At 42.6% G+C, this 21,017-nt stretch overlaps 1 protein-coding gene across 1 annotated transcript in view; it reads left to right on the top strand.

Moving 5' to 3' along the window:
• LOC139688561 (teneurin-a-like) overlaps positions 1-21,017 on the top strand; it is a 697,857-nt gene that overhangs the window by 617,648 nt on the left and 59,192 nt on the right. Inside the window, exons 10-13 of the mRNA XM_071586114.1 lie at positions 4,400-4,546; positions 6,566-6,776; positions 10,553-10,579; positions 14,606-14,725. Of these exons, the coding sequence (XP_071442215.1) occupies positions 4,400-4,546; positions 6,566-6,776; positions 10,553-10,579; positions 14,606-14,725 (505 nt within the window). The remainder of the gene's footprint in view (positions 1-4,399; positions 4,547-6,565; positions 6,777-10,552; positions 10,580-14,605; positions 14,726-21,017) is intronic.

The following is a 21,017-nucleotide window of genomic DNA, read 5'->3' as shown; positions in this document are numbered from 1 at the left end:
CCCTTTGAGTTTTGGTCTTCGACGCTTTCTTCTTACTCTCGGAGGATTCACTTGCCTTCGACAGACTCCCTCGGCGTGAATTCCCTCCTTAAAGTTCGTCTCTTTTTGGCCTCGAGAGTGGTAGTCGAGAGAGGGCAATTCCAGACTGGCGCTATTCAGGGCAACGTGGGTGGCGCCTCGCGGTGGGAGCTCCTCGCGAGGGGGGGGGGAATTTCCGCACGGAAATCCAACACCGTCTAGCATCGTCTAGCACCGTCTAGCATTGTGATTTCATCTCATTAAAAGCAATTTATTTCGTTTTTTAAAGCCTCTTCATTTATTTCACCCACATAAATACCACAATATGATCACTCTTTACGACAATATAATCATTTAAATATAATGTATACATCGCCATATAAAAAAGCTTATGTAGCTGAACCTACGAATTAATTATTGTTGGTATTATTGTTAACTCGATAGAAGGTAGGTTACACCACATTTCCTTAGTAGGTACCATTGCCCAGAGAGGTTGTTTGAGAGTTGCGTGTGAGTTTGCGATGCCTGCGAAAATGAAATACGTTTTTTATTCTTCATTTGAAGTGTGGTCAACTTCCAACTCAATGCACGTTCCTTGTGTGCACGGAAAGAGTCGATGGCCAATCCTGTCTAAGGCACCTCCGCTTCCTTCCCTTTGCTCGATCCGAGCGGTGGTATTTCGTCTTTCGTTGCCATCTCTGGATCAGTGTATCGGCGATAGCGCACGATCCTCTCTTGTCATGTGACCCGCGACATTTATTAAGGAAACTCCTATCACCGACTGAAATTTAAAAACTAATTCTCGATAGCAGTCTCCCTCCCCTTATTATTCGTTAGTCTCCAGTCTGTTTTCTCCGCCTTAATAAATGGATTTTTCTTCGACGATTGATACCTCATACGTAGTCTTGTTTTGTTATATGTTTTTGTTGTCTACTTCTGTTTTGTTTTGTTACATGACCTCTCCTCGTTTCAGTCGCTGGGCACCGCGAGGCAAAACAATGCTCATCTCCAAGTGATAAATGCATGGCGCATAGTTGATTGAATTTGAATATTCAAGAAACTCGTAAGTTTTTGAGTAAATATTAAATAAAAAATAGAAAATGTTTTCATAGATATTTTTTAATGGAACCAGCCACTTGGAGACTAGTTTCAGCCATTTTCACCTGCCTTTGATTCAGGAGTTTTAATAATAGATGTAAGGCAGCCACTGTATAAAAGTCAAAGTGACAAACTTTACAATTGCTGTGAAGCTTGCTGTGATGTGAACGGTGCAAACTTGGGCAGTGAAATTGTCATTTTTGTCGGTGCGTATTTCGGACGGAGTACGACGCTGGAAGGCGCGTTATTGCAATACTGTAACGCTGGGTCATATGTGATGATATTGGCTTCGTAAATTGCTTTGATTATCTTAGTATGTAGCAGATTTGCTATTTATGTTCCCGTTATTGCCTCTGATGCTGGGGATTTAAGTGCCACCTGAATCTGTCAATCTGCACACGAAATTTAATTATATCTTTCAACAAATGCCACTGAAACTAGCTGTGTGTGTTTCCTCTTTCGCATTTTACTGCAAAAGAACTCGTACGTATTTGCTCTATCTCATTCGCTCTTCATTCGTCTGCATACTAATTTTTGACGAGGCTCAGAGTGGAGAGACTCGACTACTGTGGTAATACAGGGTGCGTTCCACAAGTAATACCATTGAATTTCCCGCGCCGCTCCTATTGATGGGAGTGGGATCATATTACTTTGAGTATGCAGGGAAAGCGCTAAGCTTTGCCGAAATCCCGGTCTCAGTGCTCTCCAAGCTGTGCAAGCGGCACTGCGTCCGTTATTGTAAACCTCTGCGCGCCGACCGTGTCACGAATGACCAACCGAACGGAAATGTCAAGTGAACTTTCACAACGAATTGAAAATGGACCTGATTATTTGGACAACGTCATCACTGGTGATAAAATCTGAGTTTTTTAATACGACCCAGAAACAAAACGCCATTGCTCTGAGTGGCACACTGACCAGTCCCCCAACCCCAAAAAAGGCAAGAATGAGCAAATCAAAACTGAAAACAATGCTCATTGTCTTTGAGGACAGTAAAGGAGTGGTCGATAAGGAGTTTGTTCCTCAAGGACAGACAGTTAACGCTTCCTACTACGAGGATGTGCTGGAAATACTCCGAGAAAGGGTCATCAGGACGAGAAATGACATCAGCGCCACCTGGTAACTCCATCACGATAATGCGCTTCGAGTTCGCGAGTTCCTGGCCAAACAATAGCTGCCAACGACGCCCCCCCCCCCTATAGTCCTGATGCCGCCCCAGCAGACTTCCTTTTGTTCCTTTGGATTAAGGCAGCCCTGAAAGGAACCCGTTCTTCGTCCATAGAACCGGTCTTCGTCTACGAAGACCTTCCGAGAGGTCCCCGAAGACGCCTTCCAAGGCGCATGCCAGAGGTCATGGCAGAGTCACTGGAAAACATTTTTGCAGGCTCAAGGACAGTACTCTAAAGAATTTTAAGTGTTTGTGTGAATCTGTTCAATGAATTACAAAAGTAGTTGCATTACTTTTGTAACGCACCCTGCATGTGCCAAACGAGTAGGTATGTGCGCTTGCAAAATAAAAGCATTCTCAGACCCTGTATCCCTGGGTCTCTCCCATGAAGGATGGTGTGTCCTTTTGACCCTTCGCGTCAAGTGCCGCTAGATTATTTGCCCCTGCGCTTGTGAATTGAGCGAGCGGAGTTTTTATTTGAAATGATCCATTTTGCCTTCCGCCGCCACTCTTGGTGGCAGGGTGGGATTCATACCATACTTTTATGGTATAATATTAATTCATTTTCATTCTTGCTGTGCCCTAAATTCCGCAGCAGTGAGCTTCTTCGTCCATTAAAGCCTTGCCCTTTCCTTTGGGGGTCTAAGCAGTGTCTGTCCCGAAGTTGTTAGCACACCGATAATAATAATAATAATAATGAATGACCGGATTTCATAATCGTGGAATCAATCGGCTGTGATGGGCGATTTGGACGTGTTGTTTTACTCGTGGAGATTCCAGCCTGGGAATTTGCCCTCCTGAAGTCTACGGCGAAGTAAACTTCTTCTTTCGTGAAGACGTGTGGAGTCGTGGCAAATTACCACTTGCTCACGGATGATCATTTCAGGAACCAAATAAATCAAATGTGGAAAATCCCTGATATTATTTATTGCTTCGTTTGTTCACTCCAGATTTTGCTCAAATGAACAATCATTGTAATATGGTTCGGATATTAACACATTTAAAGTCACTCTTACTTATAAATTGCTATTATTTAGCTTTAATGAGTTCAGTGTTGAGATCTCCTCAATGATTTATCGGAGAAAATTATTATTCTGTCTTATTTCCATTTGAAATCAGTGTTTGACGAAGATCATTTAATAATGATGGGAGGCACTCTTCTAAAATGCAGTGATGCGCTTCAGCATTTGTAAATGTTGCCGAGGGATTCAGCGTTGAAGTAAATCTATTGAATATCATTTCATTCTCTTGAGTGATCTAAATGAATCCGCTGCAAAATGAGGACGAAAGTAATATGTCTCAATGACGGCCATTTGATCAAACGGAATACACCCAACGTGTCATTGTTCGATCGCAGGATTCTCGGGGGGCAGGGCCATCCGATGCCCAACGTGCTCTGCTATTCTCATTCACAGCAAAGAAAGAGAAATCACCAAACAACCACACAGCAGACTAACTCATAATAAGGGTTTTATTATTGCCGGCCACGCCTGTTCACAACAGGGACATTGAGTCTCGACAAACTGGACAGATATCCCTTGTACGAAAAGTTTCTAATCGGTTCATCATGAGGGAGAAGTCATAAATATTCAGTCCATTATTTCTTTCGGGTCAAATATCATTTTCACCACGCCATAATACAGAAGTCATTACGTCAAAATTATTTAATCTTGGTTCAATTCGTTAACGTGTTACGATCATTCATTATTAAATACCAATTTTAAGCAAAGTTATGGACTGTGATGGTTCTTATTATTGAATTTAATCTATTGAAATCACTAAAAAAAGAATCGCACACCTTAATCAGTGATGGTTTTCTTATGTTTATCCCTGTGCATCCAGCTCTTTAAAATTTATAAATATTATTTCATTCGTGATCAGTGAAGACCTCGGAGGGATTTCCAATCCCACCCCCCCCCCCCCCGCAGTCTCCTCTCGTCTAGGACACGCTTCCAAGACTTCCTTTCTTTTCCGCAAGGAGCCCAAGTCGCACTATCTATTTGAGCCCTCATCTTAGAGCCCTTGGCTCCGTGTCCTCCCTCTCGGGGAGCTTTCCGAAGAGGTCGTGGTCGTGTGTGAAACTTCGTGACCCAATCATTGCCCTACCTTCCACAGCTGGCTGTAAGGACGGGTGCAGCCGTCACGGGAGCTGCGCGGTCGAGGACGGCGAGTACAAGTGCGCATGCGCCGAGGGATGGGCGGGAGCAGATTGCAGCATTCGCCTCGAGATGGAGTGCGCGGACGAAATAGACAACGACGGAGGTGAGTACGCCGCCTCTCATTCATTACCCTCTCATTCATTACTCACTCTTCCCACCCTCCTCCCCCTTTCCTCAATGGCGAAGAGCCTCCCTCGTACTTGGCCGCTCAAAGAGCAGAAGGCATCCGAAAGCCGCTTCATTTCCCTAGTCCTTCCGATATTTCCTTATTTCCTGGTGACTCAAACAACACCTGCTTGATTTGATTTCAACTTCACTGCTAATTCACGACACTTCGAAATGAGTGAAGTTTTCACAAAACGAAATTTAAGATACGATCTGGTGATTATAACTTGTGGATGTCTTAACTACCCCCCATTCAGAGAGTGCAAAGTTCATTTTGATGAACTATTCCGGGAACAGTAATTTATAAATACGATATGCATGTTTTCATATTTTGCTTTATTATCACTGGGCTGTCCAACAATCAGTTTTTACAATGCATTGATTTTATCCAGAAACACCATGATAATCTTGATTAGCTTTCTTTTTTGGTTAGATATATGTACTCATCAATATATTACCTTTCATCTTTGCTACATTGCTACTGCTTGGTGTATTAAATAAGGGTACCGATGATACCCGCTGGCATCAACCGTTAATCTTTATTTCAAGGTAATGGCATAATTATTCTTGGTTCCTGGCGCCTTTATCTAGAAAGTTCGGGAATTCGAGCTGAGTGAATTTTCAGTCATTTTCTTTTGATCTTGAGCGATAAATACCACCGTTTGTACACTAAGGGCTTCATACCTTAAGTGATACTCCTTATGAACTAATCTTTTGAACAACTTTCCTTATTTATTGTACAGATTAATATCAGAAAAATATTTCTCTCGCGCAGTTTTAAATAAAATAAATCTTTCTTTGGCAATTGTATTGTTATGATAATAGTACGTTATCTCATTGTAGCCGGTAAAATATCCTCAAAATCTTAGCAAACATTACTTGCATGGTGGAAGTAATTTTGATGGATGCATGCCACCAAAGCGTAGTGTCAAGGTGGTAGAGATGAAGGCCTTGCAAATAATGATATCCTGGAATAGTCCGAAATTTGATCTGCCCTTCCTATCGCGCAATAAAGACTGGATTTTAAAGCAAATAATGAAATAATGCATTATAGAGTGAGTAATTCTGGTAAGAGTTTTTTAAATTTAAAATATTGATCTGGTGTTAGATAGAGTAGAGATTAAATATGTCATGAAGTTGTCTCGGGTCTTCCACCGGCTCAGACGTTACATGTTGGCCGACGTTTCGACACTCGACTCGAGCATCGTTCTCAGGTCCGATGAGTCACCCTGTGATCCTGACCCTGTTGAAGACCCGAGGCAACTTCACGGGGCAGATGCGCCGTGAGAGCACCTGATTGAATATTGGTTTATAAAATTATGCGTATTGGCAAGATATTGCCTTTACCTCCGAGGGACTCGATGAAGACCATGTATCGCGACCATATTTTGCAATTGCAATAGTGGACGGTTGAAGTTAAAATCAGAACGGGAGTAATGATTTCAAAAATCGCATAAAAGCTACCCGAAAATTACAGCCCCTTCAACCAAGTATCCCTCAGGACTCAATTCGGCGCTTAGTACTTTTTAGAGGGGGCAGAGGGTCTATGTGATGCGAGATGAATTGAAGATCTGGGGAGGGAACTGTCAAATATTTTCGCCGCCATTTATTCTCACGAGAGAGAAATCTCGAAGTCATGTAAGGCATGAGAGGAAGGAAAAATCTCGAGTCCCAAGGAGCGCTCGCAGCGCCGACGGTATTGCCGTCCTGCACGGCTGCCGCTCTTTCATCGGCTTCTTTTATCTCACCCTCCGGGGTGCCGCGTGTTTGATACGCGGGAAACCGTGGGACAGTGCTCGGTTCAATCCCGAGTCGCGACAGCAGTTTCGCCGTCGTCGCTCATAGAAACGAGCTGCGCACTTTGAAGGGCACGCGAGAGATGCCTCCCGAACTCACTCTCGTGTTGTCGTTGCATTCCCCTCTCCCCACCCCCTCAAAACCATCCCCCCCTCCGCAGACGGCATGGTGGACTGCTCGGACAGCGAGTGCTGCTCTCTGCACACGTCTTGCTCCGAGCACATCATGTGCCTGGCGTCGAATGACCCCGTGGAGGTGCTCCTCCGCAAACAGCCGCCGCCCGTCACCGCCTCCTTCTACCAGAGGGTCAAGTTCCTCATCGAGGAAAACTCGGTGCAGTCTTACGCTCACATGGACGAGTACAGCGAGAGGTGAGTGGGACCAATCCGGCAGCTAGAGACTGAGAGAAAAATTAATGACATAATTATGATAATGCTAAGAATGATAACTCTATCAAATATCTGATGGTGATGATTTAGCGTGACTATTATAACATATGGTTATATTACTATATAATACTACCAATTATTGTCCACATGACCCACCTTTTCCAATCTCATATGGAGACAAGATCAACATCGACAATTGACGGATCATGATTTGCTGGTCTCTCCTCTGATCTCTAAATGACGCTCTCAATAAATATATATACCCCACAAACCCATCCTACGCCTCCCAATTGGAAAAATATGAAACAATTTTCAAACCCTCACCCGCCCCTCGATCCAAGCCCAGTAACCCTCGCAAGGGAAGACCCCTCCCTCCCTTAAACCCTCAACATTTCACGCACACACCTCGGAAACCCCTCGCCCTTTTTCCATCCCGCCCACCTCATCTCTTTCTCGAGTCTCTCCTCTCCTCTTGGGAAGGATTCAACTTCCCAATGGCTCTCCCACCCCCCTCCGGAAAATCCTCCCCTTTCTCTCGCTCTCTCTCTCTCTCTCTCGCTCTCTTTCTTTCTTCCTCTCTCGGTTTTCTCCGTTTTAAGTCGCGCGTCTCCTCCGCTGCCACCCACTCCCCACTTCAACTTTTGACCACCCTAAGCATTTGTCCGGCGCGAGAGAACATGTCAATGCCAGGAATTTATCGAATAATATCAGTCAAATATTTTAATAAAGATCTGGACGCATAAATCAATGTATAATGTCGAAACCCTTTTTTTCCCTTTTCTGTTGAGAACATTGGAGTCCGATGCTCGTTTTTGTTAAAAGGTTTTCGAAAATTCTTTTTCTAATTACTTCTGAGCTATCTAATTTTTTTATTGTTTTTAATCACTCTCCTCGTCTTTCATTTTACTTGCCTTCTCTCTTCGTTTCTTTTTCAGTCCTAGGGGTTGGATATTTTAGAGAATAAATATATTGCGTTTACGGCCAATATATTTTGTGGTATTTGATTTCATTGTCAGTGCCCAGTCCCCGGAGCTGATAGGTGTAATTATTCACCTTTTGAGGACTGCCTGGAAATTTTAAATATTCTTGGGAATGCAATTTCTTTTCCCCTAAATTTTCACGTTCCCGTCATTAGAGCAAAATAGAGACTCGTGACCATGCTAATTTCCTCACTCCCGTTAACAGTTGTGGTACATTTCAGCCTCCCGCTAATTCAAAAATAGTGAAATTAAATACAGTGGTTTTAGTAGACCACAATCCTTTGCGAGGAAAAACCTTTAGAAAGGCCCGTTTTTGGGCAATCCACCGCAGCGTGTCCTGCAGAGCAAGGGGTTCGCCTCCTTTCCTTCTTGTCCCGGATATTCTGCCCTCAGTTGACGAAACATGGTTTTTATTTTACGAAAGTATGGCGCCACTTTCACGTGGCGTTTTCATTCACATTTTTCATTCAATCATTTTATTAAATAATAGAAGCTGTGCAGTATAGTACAACGGCACCATAAATTGCTCCCCTCACGAAAATTTATTAATGTTAAAGATATTTTACAAATTGTTATCTCTCACTCTCAGCCGCCGCTTGGGGTCCTCATTTAGAACGATTCATCAAAATGTGATTTTTCGCTTACTACAGCTTTATTGTTTATATATTTTCTCTCTCTCTCTCTTCCTTTGCGTTCTGCTTCTCCCATTGGCTTCTGTCTCATGCTGCCATTGGGCATCTTTCATTAACATTATTATGATTATCTTTCTTATGTACATTAATTCTCGTGGGCCGCATTAGGTGGCTCTGTCGTCGACAGTCCTAATGTTTTCCTGTTCCGCAGCTGCGAATTCTGCATAACCTTGCTATTTTTATCGGCGCCGTGACGCGGCGCTCGCGACTAACCTGCTGAGTGCCCACTGCTAGGGTAATACACGAAGTCCAGATACCGCCGCCAACTCTCCCAATGTGGGTGCTATGAAATATGTGGACGGTCAGAAGAATTGTCGAGGAGTCTTTGTGTTATTCACGCTTCTTAATCGCCAGGAACAATGCGAAGGAATTGAAGGAAGCCCCGTCCTTTTCTCGTTCTCATTTGCCTACTCTCTTTGAGCCAATCATCCTCTGACGGAATCGAATACCATTATCTTTTCAATGCTTTACTCACCAATAGGCTGGAATGGCTCGAAGGCTATTTCGGCGTTGAAAAAGAAAAGCAAATGAAAATTGTATCCCGCTGTTTGTTTCCCGCCCTCCCCTCAAAACCTCTCACGCTCGCTGCCCCCCCCCCCAAACACTCGCTTCCCGCAAGTCTCAGCATCGCGTCTCTCTTCACGCCCCCTCCCCCTCAACCCCCCCCCCTATCCACCACCTCCCCTCCCTTGCATCCCTCCCCACAAACCCTTTTGTCTTTGTCTAGTGTTTGACCTCAACACCCCAGTGCCTCAACCCCATTCTCAAGGGCCCTCTTCACCTCTGTGTACCCCTTCTTTGTATCCCCGAACCCTCTCTCTCTCTCTCTTTCTACTACACTATCTCCTCTCTCTCTCTCTATTTATATATAAATATATATAAATATATCTCTCTCTCCATCCCCAGATATACGTTTGATTAGAAAGAAATCTCCACAAATCCGTGTCTGTGTTTTTATGTCTTTTTATGTGGTCGTCTGTGTGTCTGTTCGTCTTTGTGTCTGTTACGTTCCAGTCACCAAATTCAACACTTGCTGTCTTTTTTTCCGATGAGCTTTTTTCAAGTTTTGATTGAGTGACAGGCTGTCCCCCTTCAATGCTGACCTTTGGGGGTTTTATCTCCGCGAAGCCCCGCCATCCCTCTTGCCGTGGCTCTGGCAACCGTTGGATCCCCCTCTGACCTTTTCATGTCTTGTAGAACGATTGAGAGCCCCGCGTGCCACATCTGCCTGCCCTCCCCCGTTCATTCACTAAGTCTATGGCGCCATGCATTTATAGCGCGCTCTCTCTCTCGCTGGGATGTGTGTGCCCAATCTAGAGCTGAGTTTTCTGTCAGCAATAACGATCGCGTCAACGAGGATAAAATGCCTTGCTATATAATGGATTGTAGAGAGGGCCATGGGTTCGCCCGCGGGGTTGGAGACGTGGGAAGTGCCCTCTCGAGTCCCAAGTCAAGGGCCGAGGGAGAGTTTTCTGGTAACGGACTTGATGGAGTAAATCTGAATTCCATTGAATTAGAAATAATTCTAATCTCCTTTCTTCAATGCTTCTTCTCAATAAATTTTAAATTTGGCTCTCAATCATTGCTGATGTTTGATGGGGAATTTTAGATGAGTTTTTATTGCGCGTAATTAAATTCAAACGTTGAATATGATGACGGAAGCAAACTGAATTTGAGTCACTGGATTGAGAAATAAAACGCTTGTATTAGCTAACCAATTGACTCCACACCAGTCTCTTTGAGTATTGAAGCATTAAAGCCTCTCTAATCTTTACTTGCTCTGAAGCTTATAATGCCATAAAAATTTCATTCAATAAAAGAAGCAAGTATTTCATGTTGAAACTAACACAATTTTTGTAATGTCTTAGTAAGTGTGTGTTTCTCTGTAACCCATGTCAATTAACGTTTAAAAAATGCTATTAGAGTGCTGGCTGATCCTTTAAAAAAAGTTGATTTTTGACTAGCTTTTTGTGCACTCCTTCTAAAGAAAGGAAACTTGTGTTTGTGATCTTTTTTTATGGTGTGGCGTCCCCCGTGTGTGACTGAATCTTCCGCTTACCCCTGACTTCTTCTTGTACCACTCTAGTCAATTCTGGAACTCATTTACACCGCGGTAAGTTTCAAGTTTACTTCTTATGGTAACCCAAAATTGCAATGAAAATTTATTCCAAAAATGAAATTTTTAAAAATCCAAGTAAAGCTTCACACAGTATTAGTTCCTGTTTCGTTCTACCTTATTCAATGTTTTCTTTTCTTTTCGTTGTTTTCGTGGTGATGAACTTCACTGATACGTGGCAGTGTACATCTATTTAATTTAAAATTTGAAAATCTTGTAGCTCCCAGCGTAGTTGGACGTTGGGGAAATGCCGTCTCCCTCCACATATTTGATTTAATAGCAAGTTTGAACGGTCAACTGTGCCGTCTTGCATGTCAGTCAGTGTTCCCTCCTTCTAATTGTCACCCCTTCCGGGTGGTTGATCAGTCGAGCCTTGTTCCCCGTTCGTCATTTCTAATTTCTCTCATCTACATGCACACATTAACACACCGAGGAAAAAGAAAACCTCGCGATATTTTTACGTCAGTATCCATAACTTTTTGTGATCCCAACGGGACGAAACGTAAATGAATCGAACTAATACTGTGTCCCTCTCTCTGCCCTTCTGTTCGTGTTTTCACTAATGTATGGAATCCCCTTTTAAGTAATTGTTGTGACGTTAACATATTATGTTCGGTGCACTTTGGAGAACATTTATTATCATCCCTATCCCTTGACCACTGTCCGCGTCTCATGTTGTGTCAACCCTTATTACTACCCCGCCCTTCCCCCATCCACTCCCCCTACACCCTTCAACTCCCGACCCCACGTCCTCACGCCTCCACCACTCATCCTCTTTCTGATCCCTAAGTATATAAATATATATGTATATGTGTATATATATTTTTTAGTCCCATTATGTATATATATATATATACATATATATGTGTGTCATTCCAATCTGTCTCTCATCATCTATATCAGACTGCATCAGTAGCGTCGGCGCTATTGGAATTTCCACTATTAACTTCGGGTGGAATGCGTGATATCCCAAAGCGTGATTATCCGGATTCCGTTGGTGCATAAATTTCTCGCTTGTCCTAAAGAAATAAATATAAGCTACCCTTTCGATAAATAATAATTTCTTCACCATAGTTGCTCTGTCAATTTTACTGGTAAATAAAGAGTGTAGTAATGGTTGCTGGATATTTTTCCATTGATTCCACTTCGTTCGCATCCGTTTTTAGAAAGAAAGTTGCGATTACTTAATCACATTAATTTTCTGCTTTTAATTACTTCATTTATTACATTCAGAATTTTTAGCTGAAAAACTATTGACCATTCTCGCCAGAGAAAGCGATTAACTTCCGCTGAAAATCCGGAGCAAACACGTATTTAAAAGTAATGATGATGAAGTAATAATGATTACTAACCCATTTAAAGGGAAAAAAGTTAAATTATTTTATTGCGGAAACAAACTTGGCGATATTGTTAATATTCGATGTGAAGTTCAAAAAGAAAACCAGCCTTTTTTTATTTTCACACGAAAAATGGTTTCAAACATTTCTCCCAAAATAACTAATAAGTGAATGTTTCAGCTATTGCACTTTTCGTGGCACTTCGTTTTTACTTTTACATTTCTTTTTTCATTAGTGTCTGGATGCCTGCAGTATACATTTACAAAGCATGCCTTTGGTTTTTTCAATCTACTTGTTGTCGTTGGCACATTTTAAGTCTCTAAATATATAAATATTAAATTCTAGTTTGACCTCCCATCAGTGCCTTTCCACAAGTCTCTCCGCATACATATATGCATATATGTGTATATATATGTGTGTGTGTGTATATATATATATATGGATATATGGGTATTTGGGTATTATATAATGCAAACTTGTCTCTCTTTCTCATTCCTTCTTTCTATGTCTGAAAATTTCCTTCTCTCTCTCTCTTTTTTTTGGATAACTGTCCTTTATTTTGATTGGTTACTTTTTGTGTCGAAAAAAGCAGCTTATGTGGTTGTGCGCTTGTTGTGTCTTCCTTAATTTCTTTTATTCCCCCCCCCCGTGCCCGAGCGAGGAGGACGCGTGCGCTTTCGTGGAATCGATCCCTCCCCTCCCCTCGCCGGGGGCGGCTCTCTCCCTCTCTCTCTCTGGAGGTTGGCGGGTTGGGGGTGGGGGAGAGGAGGAGGGATTGGCGAAGGTGGTGGAGTCGGCAAAAGAAGAAGAGGAGGGAGGGAGGGGGTGATTCGCCTCTCGGGCGCAAAAACCGAAGATACGAGTGCCGAGGAATGGAGTCCGGGTCAAGCGAGGCGTGTTTACCGAATAACCGAAGTTTATGAGGAGTAGTTGCCCGCTGCCGTCACCAGGGAATGTTTCCCTTCGACGAAAAGGCGCCATTAGGAAGTTTCGGAGAGGTTCCGTCGTCTGCGGCGCCCCGTGGGCCCCCCGTCACTATTGGCGGACGTTCACTGTGTGTGCGGTCGATTCTCGAATCCTCATTATTAGCACAAACAAATTTACAATAGCAAAGGCAAAGTTAAAATGAACTGGGAAGGGTTTTGACATCCATCTGAAACGTAAAGTTAACAAATCTTGCGCGACTTCCGAAAACTACTCGATTTTAATCGAGTTAACTTCTCATAAAATGACATTTGACGAAACTAAAGTTATATTAGAAAAATGAGTTTTTTGTTGTTATTTTCAGTTTTCAGTTGTGTAATTATTGATCCAATTCCAATTGTACTATTCTGCACGATACAGTAAAAAAATCTTTTAACTGCACGGATTTGGGGTACCAATAACATGGCATGTTCGAGTAGATGGACCCGATGAGAAATGTCAGCATCACGTGTGGGGAGATTCCAGGAATTCATGAGAGAATATTAAGAAATCATAAATGCAAAACCAAGGAAAGAGTGAACTACTTAATGTATTGCTATGCCTTATATTGGATTATCTTTCATGAAAGTAACCTTTTTATTGGAAAAACGGAAATGTATGCCTAGCATCGTTTACTTTCGTGAGCCTCCTGGGACCGTGCATGTTTCCCATGCAAAGGAAACAGAAATAAAATGGAGTAGCATAGAAGACAAAGATACGATATATTTCATCGAAATAAAAGTATTAAAGATAATGTGATGATCTAAAGCTTCCTTGTAATAAAAGAGTGTCCCTCAAAACTCACGATATCTGCGTCAGCCCGTAATGTGAGCGAACGTTGAATTGCGTCGAGGGGAAATGAGTTAATTGCTCCGTGATTCCTCTGTGAATACTTTTAGTAGTATTGCAATTGTCGAGGACAATTCGAGGAACTATCGATTCGACCACGTAGGTTCCCATGTCGAAGAGAGGAAGTAATCTAACCGGAAATCTGTGAAATTGCAAGATTGTACGCACTCAAATTCCGGCAGCTCAGCGCGGCCGAATGTGAAAGAGTTGACATCCTTATTGGACCGAGGAATCCGCCGGCTCAGCAGTGGATTCACAGAAGGGAAGGGGGAGGGACGAGGGGGCGCGACCGATTGCGCCCCCTTGAGTTCCTCTCGTCGTGTCACGTTTCCCGTCGCTGCTTCAAGAGGAGCACTCCATCGAGAGTCACGCCTCCATCTTGCCTCGGCCGTTTTTTTTCATCTCTCAATTTGTCACGCCGCCCCTGGACACTTCCCCCCCTGGCCACCGTAGGGCTGCGAGATCCCTTTCCGTCTCGCCCCTCCGATCCACGGCGATCGCCAGCGGGAAGGTCTCCGGCGACGGCGATGCGTTTTTTATCCCCTTCCCTTTCCCTCGCATCTTGGTGTTTGTCATGTTATTGTTGTGTTTTTTTTCACATTAATAATATTTGTCTTTGTTGTCATGCCTCGCTTTCTCCCCATCCGGGCGTGTGCGAGTTATTTCTGTAGAGAGGGCAGGATGGGAGCTCTCACAAAGTTTTCTCTCTCTCATACTTTTAACAAATCAAAACTTTCCGGCCCTCCATTTCGAGAGTCGACTAACAGCGGGTTTATTCCTTTCCCTGGATTCGCCGCGACTCGCCTCGCTTTCTCTCGTGAACCCCTCCCGTCGACCGGCCCCTCCCCCCTCCTCCTCCCTCCACACTCCGCAGGAGGGTGTCCGTCATCCGAGGGCGCGTGGTGACGCCACAGGGCCTCGGGATCATCGGCATCCGGGTCAGCGTCGACCGGGACTCACGCTTCGGATTCACGCTGACGCGTTCCGGCGGATGGTGAGAGCATTTTATACTTATTCTCTTTCTGTGCGTGTCTGAGTGCGTGTGTGTTTGTGTGTGATTGGTTGCGGTCCCATTTCAGGAGACTCCCTGTTCCGTGTGATTCTAGTGTCGAGAGGAACCATAATATCCGGCGGTGTCCCATGACACCGCCGGCGGTGATTTGCACCTCTCCAGGAAACTTGGTCCACAAATCTTGTTCTCTGTCTTCTGACGATGTTTCGTTGCAATATGAGCTCTCAATGGACACATTTCAACATCTCGTTGCTATTTTATACTTAAAAATCTTAATACTATTACAACCAGACGGTTTGTGCTATCGTTCTACCGAAAAAACATTTTGCGCCCTATAAAATTAGCAATTTTCCGGATGAAAATGTAATTCAAGACTGAAATCATCAATGATTCAATAAGTGAACACTCAATTCCCAAAGAAAATTTCACAATTGGTCGAAATTGATCAATTCATAAATGCCAATCGTAAATCATTTCCGCGGAACTTTTTCCAATTTTAGGAACAGTTAGCTTTTGTGTTTGTCTACGATACATACTGAACTATCCAGAAGGGAAAAATGTAGCACACTGATAAATGCCCGCACTGCTTTGCAATTAGTGAGTAGTCATGATTTCAAGGTATGAACACCGTTATCCGTGTGTGGGCCCACGCAAGCATTGGATGGGATATTATGGACTTGAAATACACTTTTCCACCTCATTTAGCGAATGCCAAACGAAGTTCGTGACATTGTTGTGGCGGTCCTTGTGGACTAATCCTATCCTATTTTCTCAAGTAACAAGCAACCCGCACAACGTGTCTGAATTTGCGGGTTGCCTAATCTAGATGAAATTGGGTCTCCCCGATTGTTTCCTTTCTGTGGTTAATAGTTGTTGCTGTTGCTACGGGAGGCGACCGAGGTCATCTATGCCATCGAGGATGGAAGGTAACGCATCGTCCCTCACTCCAACTTCTGCCCCTCTTTTCTGCGTAGGGATCGAGATGGTGCGGTAGCTGTCGTACTGGCTTCCCACTGAGAGGGCCTGGGTTCTAATCCTGGAGGTGATGGATATTTTTCAGAGGTATCTCGATCCCTTCTTGAGCTGCTTTGTGGAGAGCACTTTTGAGTGAATACGCCGTCCGTTGGATGGGACGTTAAGCTGCGGACCCCTTGGCGCCTTTCGTTAAGAGTAGGGTCATACTTACGCCGGGTTTCTCTCAAGCCTTCATCCTTGCCTGTCCATCCCTAATGGCGCAAAGGACTTCAGCTGTCGGTCGCCTCCCCTAAATACTGATACTCTTTTCTGCGTTATGGGCCTTGTAAAAATGGCGTAAGAACATTTAAGAAAAAGGTTAACTATTGGTTTGGGATAGTTAAGGATAGAGCGAATGCCAATGAGAACATACTTGAGGGAATGTATTCCTGCGGAGTGGGTTGTCTAGATATTGAGGGTGGGTGGGAAATTATTTTTGCAAAGCTTAAGCTCGAGGAAATTTAAGTGGATCGTTTTATTTGAGAGGAACTCTTGAGTGTTCGCGGTTAAAAAGAGAACCGTGTAATATGGAGGAAACTCATCAAGGGAGTCGGGTTTATTTGAGTCAGTGACCTTGGAGGGATATTAAATCGAGTCTTGAGTGTACGATGGGTGACTGCTGGTGTACTGGAATTACTGTTGTTCGCGGATAGATTTTATGTGGATAGAGCTGTGGAATGCTTGATTGCTGAAAGCTACGTATGTGTCAACGTTTCATAAAGTGGTTTCTGAGGAACTGGCAGTGGAGGTGAAGGAGAAGAGAAATTGTTGAAGGAGGACCATAATATTTCAAGGAACTGTGTGCCATATTGCCAGAGAAGGAATTTATTTTACCCCGAAGAGTGGCACATAAGGGAAGGAAATTTTTCTCAAGGAGGTTAAGGTGGTGGTTTTCAAATGAAGGGTTCAAGCTTCTTCCCATTGTACAGCCTTTGAACTGCGGAGAATTTTTATAAAGAAAGGAGATGAAATTGTGAGTTACTATAAGGTGAAAGAGATTCAGAAGAAAAAAGATTTAAATAGCATGTGTTTTTTTAGGCATTTCAATGGATAGAAGGAAGAGAGGTGAGAGGCCCTAAGAGTGAGGAAGTGAGTTTTGAGGGGTCCCATGTGTATGGCCATGATGATTTGGGTGTCTAGAACGAGAGAGATTCGGTGGAGAGAACTGAGGAAATGGTATGGCTTTGGCATTGGGTAATAAGAGGGTGGATCAATGGATGGAGGTAGTGGTCAACGCAAGAGAAGATTCCCTTTATTGTGGAGATTTGAGAAGAAACAATTGGTCAGCCTGTGATGCCGGTTTCATAATTTTGTGAAATGGATGTATATATATTATATATTATTTTAAGGTAATCTACCGGTTAAGGTAGGGTTTTGGATGGACACAGCAACTAAATAAATATTTTGTGACTCCTAACAAAACACAAAATCCATCATCCTACTCTACTTCATCTCTAAGTACTTTCCTCTTCCCTTCATCCCGTCCAACATCACTATCCTGTTCCTTCCCTTTCCTCGTTTGCCTAACATTCTCCACTCTATTACAGTTTTCAACATCCCACTCCCGGTCAATACCCCCCTCATCCACTTTTCCTGCCTCCATAGGATTTCTCCCAGCAAACCCCTCTCTTTACCCACCATACCAAGTACTTCCTCATTTGTTTTCTTCTCTGTCCATTTCACCTTTTCCGTACTTCTCCAAACCCACATTTCAAAAGCCTCCAATCTATGTCCATCCTCCTGCTTCAATGACCACGTTTCAGCGCCGTACTCACCATATAAAGGTTTTTACTAGAGTCTTTTCTTAACGTCCTTACTATACGTCCCTCTCATTAACTCCCTCCTCCTTGTGAAAGCCTCTTTTCTTAGCGCAATTCTTGTCCTGACGTCCCTATTACTTTGACCGTGTTGATCCAAAACACTTTCGAGATACGTAAACTGTTCTACCTGTTTTTGCCCTCCTATTTAATTTTTAGCTCAGCCTTCTTCTTTCTAGAAAATCGCATAACCTATGTTTTATTAATATTGATTCTCATTCCATACCTGTAGCACTGTATTTCCAATTCACTAAGCAATGCTTGCAGCCCCTTGGCTGAATGACAAACTAAAGCTTGGTCATCAGCAAACATAACTGATATCACGAATTCCCCGCCCACCTTCATTCCTACCTCCAGTTCTTCCCATGCCTCTTTAATCATTTTCTCTGCATACAGGTTGAACAGCAACGGTGAAAAGGGACAACCCTGCCTTACACCCCTTCCTAACACTGCCCATCCAGACTCCCCGTTCTCCACACGCACCTGAGCAGTCTGAGACATGTACAGGTTGCGGATTAGCCTCCTTTCCCTCCAATCAATTCCTATTTTCTGCAATATACTCATTAGTTCTTCCCAATTTACTCCATCAAACGCTTTTTCGAAATCTACGAAACAGGCAAATACCTCCTGGTTGTGTTTTATATTCCTCTTGATTAATAATCTCATTGCTGCAATGGCATCACGCGTACCTCTCCCCTTCCTAAACCCAAACTGTTCATCCCCTAAGAAATCATTTGCCCAACTCTCTATCCTTTTGTTTATTATCCTGAGAACAACTTTAGCTGTGTGGGACATCAAACTTATAGTCCCTTAGTCCTCACATGATGTAGGCTTTACCTTTTTCGGAATAAGAACTCAAACTGATCTCACCAAGTCTTTCGGCCAGATTCCTTCCTCATAGATAATACGAATCAGCCCGTATAGCCTCTTCCTCCCACATTTTGCTAAACATTTCAGTAGTTTTGAAGGTATGCTACCCACCCCCACAGCCTTATTTAGTTTCATCTCCCTAAATACTCTTTCTCTCTCATCGTCGAGTATGCCTGGACCTAAGCTATCATCCTCTACGTCATGTTCCTCTTCTATGCCTAGCTTCGTGGGTCAAAGTTCTTTAGCATGAAGTTCTTCTATATATTCCTTCAATCTCTCTTGGATCTTTCCTGTGTCAACTAATATCACATTATATATATATATATATATATATATATATATATGCACACATATAAATACATATAGAGTCATTCTTTAAGGCTTCAGAGAAGGCCGAAAGCTCAAACAATCCGCAATCTAAGTGTCGTGAATGCTTCTATATCATCGATTCTATAATATATACATATATAGTATATATATATATATATATATATATGGTATAGAATCGATGATATAGAAGCATTCACGACATGCTTCATGCTCGTGAATGCTTCTATATATATATATATATATATATATATATATATATATATATATATATATATATATATATATATATATATAAATGTATATATATATATGTGATTTTTCGGGTACCCCCCGGTCTTCCTGGGGAGCCATACCGAGACAGGGAAAGGAACTGGCCTCTCTAACCTGATGTGTGAATTTCACACGCCGTCGGGATTAGTACTAGGTGACCTCTACCATAACCTACCAAACCGACCTTCGGGTTGATTACTGTGTTCATGGCTTATATGTACACACACACACACATATATATATATATATATATATATATATATATATATATATATATATATATATATATAGGCAATGAAATGTTCAGATAAACATGCCACTAAACAATCATAGGAAGAAAAAAGTTGATAGGATATACGATTAATTAGAGGAATTATCGCGTGTGTTCCTGCAGGGAAATATTTGATTGTGATGGGGGTTTAGAATGGAATGGTGGGCAAAGGAAGGGATGATGCTGAAGAATGGAACTACATTTTAAGTACGAAGAATGACTGTGGGGGAAAAACAATCAAGTTTTGATGGGAACAGGTTTTAATCATCACCAAAACTTGGTTTGGACACTATAAAATGCGTATATATGCATTGAAAGTGCCTGGTGGCTCAGGAAGGTATCAGGGAGATTATATTTTGGTTAAGCACAGATTTAGGAACGGCTTGATCGATTAGCAATGTGAATTGAGAGCAGGTGTGGAATCTGATCACAATGTAGGAGTTATAAAATGTAGCATCTGTTTCAAAAGAAAATGGCAGGGGTAGCGATTTAGGAAGTGGAATGTTGAAGTTTTAACTGGATTAACGAGGATGAAGTATTAGCATGCTATATAGAAAATCACGAACGAGGGAAAAGAACTAAATACTATCCAGGAAAAATTGGAATATATCAAAAAAGGGATATTGAGAGCCGCAAAAGAAACCATTGGAACTGTTAACGGGAAAATGACAAGAAAACCATGGTTCACAGATGAAATGATTACAAAGATAGATGAGAAGAGAAAATGGAAGAATGTAAATGTAGGACTAGCCAAAAGGAAGTACAGAGAGTTAAATAATAATTTGAGATGGGTAATGCAAAAGAAGCATGGTGGAAGATGCCTAGTGAGGGTATGGAAAGTTTGCAGAGGAAGGGTGAAATTGTTGAGCTATGTTGTAAGGTTAAAACGCTATCGGGAAGTAGGAAGGGAAGATCTGCGCTAACAGTTAGAGATAAGTCGAGGAATATAATAGTTTGACCAGAAAAGGTCCAAGAAAGATGGAAAGAATATACAGTAGAACTGTATGGTAAATAACTTAGGCCGGCCAGGTTATAGGAAGGCCATAGGAAGAGGATATGACATAGATAAAGAGAGCCTAGGTCCTGGCATACTCCACAATGAGATAGAGAGTGCTTTAGGGGAAATGAAATTGAATAAGGCCGTAGGGGTAGACAACATTCCTGCGGAACTACTAAAAGGTTTATGAAAATGTGGGAGGAAGAGTCTATATGGAGTTCCCATTTAAAAATAGGTTAAGGCTACATCATGTGCGGACTACAGAAAAAAATTTCATTTCCCACGCAGCATAAGTTCCCTTCAGGATCATCAGCAAACGGATAGAGAGCAGGGCAAATGATTACTTCGGGGATGATCAGTTTGGGTTTAAGAATGAGAGAGGTACGCTTGACGCTATTGAAGTAATGAGATCATTAATCGGAGTCCTCCTAATCGAAAGTCCATCAGGAGGAAGGAAGCCCACAAAAAACAACCGGGGCTTATTGCAGAGTATGATGCTGGGTTGTGTTTTGACAGGAGAGACAGGATATTTGGTAGTTGTGTAAATTCAAAACACTACATCAACGGGCACATCAACTGAAATTTGTGTATGTGTTTGTATACATACATATATACACGTGACCACATAGCTTGGGTGGAGCTTCAGGTGCCCAGTGACTTGCCCGGAAATCGAGCCCGATATATATACACACACACACACACACA

This window comes from Hetaerina americana, unplaced genomic scaffold (genome assembly GCF_022747635.1).
Source record: "Hetaerina americana unplaced genomic scaffold, ioHetAmer1.1.p SCAF_20, whole genome shotgun sequence".
NCBI classification, from domain to species: domain Eukaryota; kingdom Metazoa; phylum Arthropoda; class Insecta; order Odonata; family Calopterygidae; genus Hetaerina; species Hetaerina americana.
Note: the sequence above shows the minus strand (reverse complement) of the source record. Positions and strands in the feature narration are given on the sequence as shown.